Here is an 11,719-nt window from a genome sequence, read left to right on the forward strand (position 1 = left end):
TTTTAGCACTTCAAATGATTACATCAAATTGCTTCCTTCTGGGGATTTTCTTTTCCAATCAAACCCAGATGGGCAATGATCTATAAAATAAAAAAGGTGGAATTTTGATGGGGCATGGAATTGAGTGCCTGTTGCACTTGGAAGTACAGAGCAATGGGATGTTATTAAAAAGTTAATTAAGGGCATCATCCATATTTGCTTTTTCTTTTCTTCTGTAATTTTTGGATTCTTCTTCATGTTTATCAGTGTTTTAAAGGGTGGAGACATAATATATATTTACAAAATATAGAAAATGTAGAAAGAATAATAAATATGATTATATAGGTATAAAAGGGACACATTAGGAGGTTTAAAAAATAAAAGAAAGATTTGAGTAATAAATAACCCTACAGTATTATTATTTATGATGAATATTATTCTTATAATTGCAGAATAATAAATAAGAATGACCCATTAAAGTTTCAAATCTAAGTAATTTATAATAAATAATAATTTAGTGATTACTTCAGGTAATCCATAACAACCCCAAACAATTTGGGCTCGTCTCGCTGGGCTTGAGGCCTGCCTCAATTTCCATAGTTTCTCCTTTCAGACCCTTGTGATTCACTACCAAAAATAAATAAATAAATAAATAAATAAAGGAATCACATAAAGTATAAAAAAAATCACAATTAAGATAAATCATGATTATAAGAATATTAACGTTATGAAATTTTGGTAATATATTTTTAAATTTCTAATTATTAAATAATGCATATTTGAGAGACTTAAATGCCATTCTCAATACAACAATACGCGTAATTAGGTACTAAGGGCCTGTTCTCTTTCCCGTTTTCGGGCCGTTTTCTGTTTTTAGTTTTTGAAAATATTGAAAATGCGTTCTCTTTGTCATTTTTCAAAACGCGTTTTCAAAAATAACTAAAAATTTTGTTAAGAAAACTCAAAACAACATTTTATTGTTTTGAGCGTTTTCAGTGAAAATACACTGAAAACACAAAACAATTTGAAAATGCGGAAAACAGCCCCCAACCCCCCCCCCCACGGGCACATGCAGAACCACTCCCCCCCTCTCTCTCCCCCCATCTTCTCTCTGTTCTTGCTCTCCTCTTCTGGCCATCGACAGCCATAGCCACCGCCGCCGTCGACCTTCAACTCCGTCGCCACCGCGACTAGCGCCCCTCAACGCCACCGCGACCAGTACCACAACCACCGTCATCGACCTTCAACCCCACAGCCGCCACCGCAACCAGCACCTCCCTCCGCCACCTTCAACCCCACAGCCACCGCCACCGCGACCAGACCCCCCACCGCCATCGCGACCAGCCTTCCATCGCCACCGCGACCAGCCCCCCATCGCCACCGCGACAGTACTGCGACAAGCACCTCGCGACAATACTGCGACCAGCACCCCTCACTGTCGCAGCCACCTCGACCACCCGCCGCCGCCCCCCCCCAACACAGAAAACCCTAGAACGAAGAATATGAGATGGGTTGCGGCTGATTTGATTTTTTGTTATGTTATTTAAATTTTTTATTTTATTTATTTATTAAACTGAATATGTGTTATATTTTATTTGTATTAATTTTTTTAAATGATATTTCTAAGGTTGTTGATTTTTTTTATTTTATTTGAATTTTATTTTATAGTTTAAAATTTTTGAATCAAATTTATAATTTGTTAAATAAAATATCATAATAACAAAAAAAAAAATCGTTTTTAAAATTTCAAAGCAAACGTGTTTTCTAGTTTCCTATTTTAAGAAATAATTTTTCAGAATGACAAAAAGAACGCATTTTTAAAAATTTCAAAACAGACACTCAAAACACAAAACTCAAAATGAATTCAAAACTCAAAACACAAAACTCAAATACAAAGAGAACACCACCTAAAGTTCTGACGTATTGATGGTTGAATGTACTGGTGAGTCAATCGAAACAAATTAGAAAAAAAATGTTTTCTTTAATTGGTTTGAATTATAACGTAGAAAAAATAAATTTGTCACCCTAGCTCCATTGTAATAGTGCATAGGGTCAAGTCTTCCATCTACCACTCATCATAGTATTGTAAGTCTAGATCATCCTATAAACAAAATATATTACAATTTGTACAACAGAAATAGTCTTGTATTTAAGACTATAGTTGTCCTATAATTTTTTTTTTTTTTAATTTTTGAAGTTCAGTTTTATAAAGGTCTTTGAACCAAGCTTATATCTATTGGGTCCAAAATTAATGATAAATTTAGACTCAAATTCAAATTATTCTTACAATAATATATTTTAGAGTGACATGATAAATTGATCACTGTACTTGAAATGAGTCAAATAAATTATTATATTTTTAAACTTGATGAGACGTTAAACATTATGAGAGATATCATTTTGATGTTGTTAAACGACCGTTCAATTCTATTACAGTGAACTGTCAAATTGTCCATTGTACCTTGATATAGGGACAAATTGGTAGCTTTATTTTAAAAATTATCAAATAAATCACTATATTTTAATACATGAATTAACCATTCTATATATGTCCATGAAGTTAACCATTCTATATATGTCATCTTGACACTATTTGAAGCCATTTTAATTTCCAATACCATGATTACCAACATTTGAAATATGATTTTAAATGCAAATTTTAAATTAATATTTTGATTGAAAAGACAGATAATGTTGTAAATGAAACTCAAAAGCCATCTACTGGTATTAAAATAACATTAACCATAAGGGTTAATAATAGCTTTGAGTTGCCCCTATAAATTTTAAATCAACGTGGTGACTTAAAAGATAAATTTATTATTAAAAGGTAGCATTTAGTTGGAGGGTAATAATAATAGAAGAAGACAAATCTTGCATGAACTATATCAAATGTCTAACTCTAAGTGTGTATAAATTATGTCTACATCTGAATTTATTTGAGAGATACTTCAAGAAAGAAGGTCATTCGTTCCTAAAAATTAATAGAACCAAGCTCAGACACCTAAATAAAAACAAAATAGTAGCTTTTGAGTCTAAAGACATAATGATTTGTTTGAATATTTTTAAGGTAGAGTGACTAATTTGTGCTCTGTCATAATCAAATTAAATGATCATCCAATTCCGTCAAGACAACATCTGTTATGATAGCTAAAATTACTCTAAATATGAAAATATAGTAATTTATTTAATATTTTTCAAAATACAAAGATCATTTTAGCACTTCACCATATACTTAAACAATGGATTTAGAATTTCAAATTCTAAAATAATTAATTATATAATCAAATAACTCTTTTCAAAAGCCCGGGTAAAATATTGAAATTATAAAACAATAATTATAAAATATTTTTATATGTCAACAATATCCAAATTATATATCATTACTATCACATGTTTGGTATTTAGATTTGTAGTATCTCAAAATTTCGAAAATGATAAAAATATATATATATAAATATCAATTTCAGTATTTGAAGATCTAAGGTATAATAATAATAATAATAATAATAATAATAATAATCTCAAAAATAATAAAAGCATAAATGAAATTAATTAAAATTAAATTTAATTAATTAACATTGTTAAAAATGTGTGGCTGTGCACGTGTGCGTGGAGGCTAAGTAATCTTCAGTGGCCATGTTTTTTCAAAGTGAGAGAGAGAGAGCTCAGGGGCGAGCAGAGAGTGAGAGCCAAAGAAAGGGAGGGAGATGGAGAGAAAGAGATCGGGAAAGAGAGAGAGCTGGTGGTCGAGGGCTAGCCGGAGGCAGCCGAGTGCGGTCGCGGGCGGCCATGGCAGCCAAGCACCCAGCAGCGGCGGCGATGCAGAGCAACAGCAGCGGCGACGTGCGCGGCCATGGGAGGCGGAGCTGGAGGCGGGGCTGGCCGGTGGTGCCGCTGGCTAGAGACGGCGTCGGCTGGTGGAAGAAGGTCGTGGCGGTGTTGGTTCGGCCGCGGGAAGAAGAACAAGAAGAAAAGAAAGAAGAAATGGAGAAGAAGCAAGGCAGAGGAGCAGGGGCGAGAAGAAAGAAGAAGAAGAAGGAAGGAGAAGAAAGAAAAGAAAAGAAAGGAAAGAAAATAAAAAGAAGAAAAAATAAGAGAAAAATAATAGAATTTTGGGATTTTTCGGCATGAGAAGTGATCAGGTACGTGGGTAAAAATTAATAGAAGTGAGATATGTTTAAATTATAAATTTTACGTGATTAGAATTAATTAATTTAAGTCCCGATTGTATTATTTGCTAGGAAATGTTTTACTTCGCAGCGGGAGTGCAAGATAGGCAAAGAACGACCATGTAAAGGCAAGTTCCTAACCCTCTCTTCATGTTCTTTAATTTCCGTGAGAGATTCCGTAATTTCTCATATTTTATCCCTTCCCTTATCCTAATTCGGCGTCTAGCATTGTTATTGAGTTATTATTCATTTGTTTTAAATTAAATCCGAAACTTCTTGAACTTTATTTATCATGAGCCTACGGGGGTTTGTACCATCCCCACTCCTCTTGGGAATGATGTTGAACCCTACTTGGGAACTAGGTTCCTAGACGTGTGAGTTTATTTACAGTTTTCTCGAATTTATTTATTGTTCGGTTAGAGCTATCGAGCAGTAGGGCAGGGGTCGGCTATTTGGTGACGTCGGGGTAGACTATTGTACAACCCTGATGTGGACCGTCGGGTGGACACTCCTAGTCACTGGCCGTTGACCGGTGCCAGACACTGCTGACTAGTTCTGCCAGTATGTGATTTACTGCATGACTAGTTACATTGTATTACTGTTCATGATTTGATATGTACATGGGTACGGGTTGCATGTTGGGATATTCATTTATTGAGTATGCTTGGACATGGACATTCTATCTTGGTTAGGTTGCATCTAGCACGGGCATATGCATCGCGTGTGGTTTACTATGTGGGCGGAGCATGGCCTGATGCCTAGATGTATGGGCGCCAGTGTATCACGTTGATGCTCACTACGCCATTGCATTTTTATGTGCATTGCATGGCTACTGGTAATATATAGTTCTCGGACGGGAGTACCGTTCTGAGGGAGCCTATGGCTCGGGTGTCGGGAGTACCGACATGGACTGGTGACGGGAGTACTGACCCGGAACAGCGCGCGCAGGTTTGTTGGAGATACATGTTGCCTTTCAGGATAGCGGCAGGATGGTATGGGACTTGGGTGCCGCGTGTCTTGTGTGGGTCCCAAGGATCGGTATGTACTTTTATTATGCTATACTATTGTGTTGTAGCGTCTCATGGCTTGTGTGTACATGGAGGTTTATTATGGGGAGAGTTTTCTGGGCATGTTCAGCCTTCAGCTTTTCTTTTTTTTATGCTTGCTGAGTTTCTCGACTCACTTTGCTTTCCATCATTCCAGGTAGTGCCAGTGTGGGCCCGAGCAAGGGGGTCAGCGTTTAGCGGCAGAGTCGGTATGGTGTACAGGCAGTTTTGTCAGTCACTGACAACTCTGATGTCTGAGTAGGACTTACTCTATTATTTTCGACTGTGCTAGGTCATTTCTCGTGTCTCGTATATGTCGGCACAAGTGTCTATATTCCTTTATTTATCTTGTGACCGCTATGCTAGCGTTGTTCCCGTAGTGCATGCATATATATAGTTTAGCTTCCGTTGTTTTCATTCTTGTGTATGCATGTCAGGGTAGTTTTTGTCTTGTGTTTCATTTTTTCCCTTTCGTAGGCACTCCCGTTCGGATAATCCGGGTGGTTGGGATATCCGGACGAGGGAGCTTACAAGATTAAACAATAATAGTATTAAGTTAAATATTAAATAAAATAATAATATAATAAATTAATTTATCCCTTATTTAGTATCTAAATTTTAAATAGATATTAATTTATCCCACTCATCTGACTTGGATTAGTTATCCACTCATCGATAATATTTTTAATATGAGCTAATTATGAATGTAATAAAATAATTTTTGTTAATAATTTAAAACAAAAATTATTAACAAAAATAAAATTAATTTATTAGAAACTAGATCCCGTCAGTCCAATTTGATCTTCAATTTTCAATTTAAATTTTTTTGATCTCGATCTAATTTACAGCGGCGAAATTCATATTTTTGCTTTAGTATTTTTATATTTTTTTGTGACTATTTAAACTTTTTATTATTTTGATTACACTTATATATTTATATTTTTTAGTCAATTTAATCTTATATTTTAATTTTTTTCATGTGTTAACTAAAACTTTTTATTATCTTGATTACACCACTATATTTACATTTTTCAAATCAAATTTAAACTCTATACTTTGACGTATAAAAAAAGATTAAATTAATTTATTTCACTTTATTTTTTTTATCACATTTAAGTACAAGGAATTAAATTAACTTGAAAATATAAGTACAAAAATATAATAGAAATAATAAAAAGTTTGAATTGTCCCACTAAAAAGATGTCAAAAAATGCACGTTAAGAAATATAATTGAAATAATAAAATTTTCAAGTGACCACACAAAAAAAAACATAAAAATCTAAAGACAAAAAATATGTATTTGGTTAATCAATTGTGGTTGCACATCTCATTATATATATATATAAACTAGAACACATGTATGACTGCGTATATGCTCCTTGCATGAATAGTCATGAACATGGATGGCAATGGGCTAAAAATATATTTTTGCTCTTGATCTTTTATGTTTTTATTTTTGTGAAACTCTAAATTTCTTGTGGTTTTAAATGTGTTTTAAATCGTACAAAATCACTCATTAAACACTTGATCAGCAAGTGATATGGACGCTTGCTGACATGTCAATTTTCTGACGTCTCCTCAATTCACTCTCTCTAACGTCTATTTTTTTTTTGTTGGTGTCGTCTCCTTAACTTCTCTCTTTTCGGCTATGTCTTCTCCTACATCTCATCTCTTTCTCTGCCATCTCTTCAACTTTCTATCTTTCTCTAGCGACATCTCCTCAGCTTCTTATCTCTCTCTAGTGGTGTCTTCTCAATTATCTTTCTCTCTCTCCAGTGAATCTACATAACTCTTACTCAAGCAACTGGATAACTAAGAGTAAAGGAGAAGAATTTGAAATGTAAGAGAAATGAGAATAAGGCCAAAGACAAGCCTTTTTGACTTTACACATCGCTAATTGTGAAAAATTATCTTCTTCTTCATCCTCTAAATCAAGTGACGACAAAGAGAGATGAAGTTGAAGAGATGTTGGAGAAAGAAAGAGAGTTGAGGAGACTCAACCAAATAGAGAGAGAGACCGAAGACTGCGCTAGATCTGAAGTGACACAACTAAAGAGAGTAAGGGGAGCTAAGAAGAGACCAGAAGAGAGAGAGAGAGAGAGATTAGATGAGATGCAATTGAAAAAGATGTAAGAGACACCAGAAAAAGAGGTGACATTGGAAGAGGCGCAACAATCTATTAACTTTGGACTGACTAGGCCAATGTTTAAGTAAATATTATATAAAATGTAAAAAAATTTATGTTTAAACAATATTTTCCCTTTGTTTAATTTTATATTAACTTTATATATTAAAACTTATTTCTCTTGCATTGTATCAAAATAAGATCATCCTTTGCAATAGCCTCTGTAATTGTAAACGAGGTTTGGTGGGTAGGGAAATTGAAGTCGGAAGCCATTGACTGACGTCTTCTCGGCAAGGCGTTAGTATCTCGCCCAGCAACCATTGACTGACGTCTTCTCGATTGATTCAATTCGCTTTCTCACCAGTCACCAATCCATTTCGGTACGTATTATGCCACGAAATTTCATAGTTCATACTTCATACATTCTTGTATGTGGATTCTTTAAGCATGCAAACAAACAATAAAGCGGCATAAAGTGAGATAAAATGTCATACTATCAAAAGTTTTACTTGACTTTTGAAACTTTGTTGACTTTTGATGAATAAAAGTAAGGCTAAACTTTGGGAGAAGATGGTGATGTTTTTTTCTTTAAATTAATGGCTTATGATAAAGAACCATAGCGAGAGGTCGACGACTAATGGTCAATTGTAACGATAAGGATGTGACGGCAATGATGAGAGGAATAGGAGAGAGAGAAGAGGTTGTTGGAGGAAAAACTGACAAAATGTTCATTGACAACAAGGAAAAAGTGACAAGATCGTCATTTAATTACACCCCATAAATTATTCTTACAAATAGCATTATTATTCAATTAAATGTGCTTAGCGATTTTAAGTAAATCTTCACAATCTTAAAAGAATAATTATTTTCAGATATAATCGAATAGACAATTAGGAATTCAATTATTCTCAAATATGCCATGCCGAGGCCACTAGGCATTGATCTCAGAAACGAGTATCATTTTTAAAAACACAAAAATATTCAATACAATTTAGACAAACATATAATAATTATATATAAAATTTATTCTTTTTAGGCTAAAATTCATTAAACTCTCTCACAATTTATAACCTGCAATGCTTAACCCTCTATGTAGTTTTATTTTAGATTGATAATCTCATTTGACATCATTTACGGACCAAAAAAATTAGATTTATATGCCAAAAAAATGATCACAATGCCCAAATTAATTTTAAACAACTACACACAATTTTATTATTATAAATCAATTAAAAATAAAAATATAAATATAAAATTTACCCTTAAGTGGAGTAAATAGCACAAATTGATGATTTGAAAAATAAAAATAGACAAAAAAGTGAAAAAAATATAATCACTAACCATAATTAGTTACTAAACACAAGTAAAATCTCGATTTATTTCAAAAAAATACAAAAGCCAATTAGTCCATAACCTTAGCAAAATTCAACTCATCTTTGACTCAAAAAAAGAAATTAGTTTTCAATTTATTTTTAAATTATCGAAGCAAAGTAATCCCCAAAGAATTCATTTTTTTGTCAATAAATACTGTTTTTGATTGAATTTCCAAATACACAATTATTTGAACTTTCTTATTTTTTCTTAATAAATATAGTTTTGATTGAATTTTCAAACATTATATTTATGCTTCTAATTTAAAATTTAAAATTTTATCATTTTCCTATTGGGTTAGTGATTACAATTTTTCATTTTTTTTCTTTATCTTTATCCCTCAAATTATCAACTAGTGCCACTTTTCACTTAAGGGTTAGTTTAGTATATTTTTATTTTAATTAATTTGTAATAATAAAATTATGTGTAATTATTTAAAATTTAGGAAGGCATTCTAGTTATTTTATTCTCAAATGCGAATCAAATTTTTTAACTAAAAAATAATATAAAAAGAATTATCGATTGAAACTAAAAGGATTAAAGTTTAAATTAGTAGACCACTTTTTCAATTGTAATTAATCAAACTTAATTTTAACTGTAATCCAAAATAAAACTAAAAAGAAGATAAAATATTAATGATTTGACAACACGTTTACTTTTTATACAATTTACTAGTTTATAAACTTTTTGCAATCTTGATCTTTTAACCGCCTCGAGGATTTCTTATCTTGCCCCGGACGTGGACATGTCAAGCATCCCATCCCCCCCCCCCCCCCCCTCCCAAAAAAAACAATTGTTCTATTTTATTTATTATTAGTATTAATTTTTTAATATTTTATTATTAATCTATAATGCATAAACATAATAATATTTGTAATTTATATTTTATTATTCAATATTTATAAAAACTCAAACTTAGTTGGTCAAGTCCATACTTTTAACTCTCGTACTTTATTATTTTTTTCGTATAATTATTTAAATTTTTTATTATTTTAATTATATATTTAGATATATATTTTTAATCAATTTAATATTTATATTTTGATTTTTTTGTATGATAATCTAAATTTTTTGTTACACATCAACAAAATATAATAAAATATTTTGTATAATAAAATATAAATTAAAAATATTATTATGTTTATGCATTATAAATTAACAATAAAATAATAAAATATCAACAAAATTAATAATAATAATAAATAAAATATTTTGGGTGGGGGCCGGGGGGGTGGGAAATGCTCGACGCGTCCGTGTCGGGCAAAATAAAAAATTTGCCGGACACGGGCAGGAGGTCAAATCCATATTTTATACACGTTGATTTGGTGAAGAATTTAAAAATTTGCGGGTGACTGGTCTATAAGCAAGGGACGAAAACAATCCAATTCCACCAAGCCGGAGTCTTCCACATTTCTTCATTCTCCGGAGCAAGATTGGTAAACCAAAATGAAGAGATGGCGCTTGGCGTTTACTGCTATCTACTGTTCAAGGGCCTTCTCGCATTTGAACAAACACGTTACGCCCACCAACAAGAAAAAAGTTTCCCCTGCTCCATCTTACAGCCGCCTGGAAATCGTCAATGTTGTTGAAGAATCGGTCCCCTGTTTTTCCCAACATTAGCCACTCAACCCTTGCCAGTCTTGTGAAGCAAAAAGCCCTTGACGATCTTGTCGAATTCGGCGGGTATAGCTTCTACTCTTAAAACCGATATTAAGTATGGAATTCGAGGTGATTCCGAAGATCTTTCTCGGCGCCACGAGGCCTTTGGCACCAACAAGTGCGGCAGGCCACCCGAGAAGAGCTTCTTCCAATTTGTGTGGCAGACTTTGACAGATTTCACTATTGTAATTTTGTTAGCATGGGCAGCTCTTTCTCTTGGATTTGGCATGAAGGAAGATGGTCCAAGGGAAGGATGGTATGACGGCGGAAGCATATTCTTGGCCGGCCGTATTCCTTTGTCGTTGCGGTCTCAGCCGTAAGTGACTTCAGGCAAAGAAGGCAGTTTGTGAAGTTATCCACGGTGAGCAGCGATATCCCGATTCATGTCATGAGAAATGGCAGGCGACAACAGGTTTCAATCTTCGAGATCGTTGTGGGAGATGTAGTTTGCTTGAAGACTGGAGACCAGGTTCCAGCTGATGGATTGTTCATAGATGGTCACTCGCTGCGAATCGGGGAATCCAGTATGACAGGAGAAAGCGATCACATTGAAGTTAATTTAGCCCAAAATCCATTCTTGTTCTCTGGAACCAAAGTGATTGACGGCTTTGGCCGAATGTTAGTCACCTCTGTTGGGATAAATACGATCTGGGTGACATGATGAGCACAGTCAGCCACGATTCCCCATGAGCAGACGCCCCTACAAGCACGGTTAAATCAGCTTGCTTCATCAATAGGTAAAGTGGGTTTGGCAGTTGCTTTCCAAGTTCTCGTTGTGTTGTTGGCGCGCTACTTTACAGGAAATACGGAAGATGAGAATGGAAACAAAGAATTCGACGGCAGCAGGACGAAAGCTGATGATGTGGTCAATTCTGTGCTGGGAATCATTGCCGATGCAGTGACCATCGTCGTTGTCGCAATTCCTGAGGGCTTACCGTTGGCTGTGACGCTTACTCTGGCTCATTCCATGAAGAGGATGATGGCTGATCAGGATATGGTTCGGAAGCTCTCTGCATGTGAGACAATGGGCTCTGCCACCACCATATGTACAGACAAAACCGGCACATTCACGCTCAACCAGATGAAAGTTCTGGCTTGGACAAGAATTTGTTGATGAGAGAGACTCCAGTCCAATTGCAGCCGAGGTTCTTGAACTAGCATTCCGCCAAAGCCATCAACCACTTTGGTTCCGGAGAACAAGAAAGGGTTTTGGGCTAAATTAACTTCAATGCGATCACTTTCTCCTGTCATACTGGATTCATCGATTCGCAGCGAGTGACCATCCATGAACAATCCATCAGCTGGAACCTGGTCTCCAGTCTTCAAGCAAACTACATCTCCCACAACGATCTCGAAGATTGAAACCTGTT

At 34.5% G+C, this 11,719-nt stretch overlaps 1 protein-coding gene across 1 annotated transcript; it reads left to right on the forward strand.

Annotated features, from left to right (window-relative positions):
- The first annotated feature begins 3,768 nt into the window (after positions 1-3,768).
- On the forward strand, positions 3,769-11,463 carry LOC127799149 (putative calcium-transporting ATPase 13, plasma membrane-type). Its single transcript, XM_052332900.1, has 4 exons — positions 3,769-3,979; positions 10,380-10,665; positions 10,752-10,902; positions 11,020-11,463. The coding sequence occupies exons 1-4, from the start codon at positions 3,769-3,771 to the stop codon at positions 11,461-11,463; spliced, it is 1,092 nt and encodes a 363-aa protein (XP_052188860.1).
- Positions 11,464-11,719: the final 256 nt, after the last annotated feature.

The sequence above is a fragment of the Diospyros lotus genome, chromosome 4 (assembly GCF_014633365.1).
Source record: "Diospyros lotus cultivar Yz01 chromosome 4, ASM1463336v1, whole genome shotgun sequence".
NCBI classification, from domain to species: domain Eukaryota; kingdom Viridiplantae; phylum Streptophyta; class Magnoliopsida; order Ericales; family Ebenaceae; genus Diospyros; species Diospyros lotus.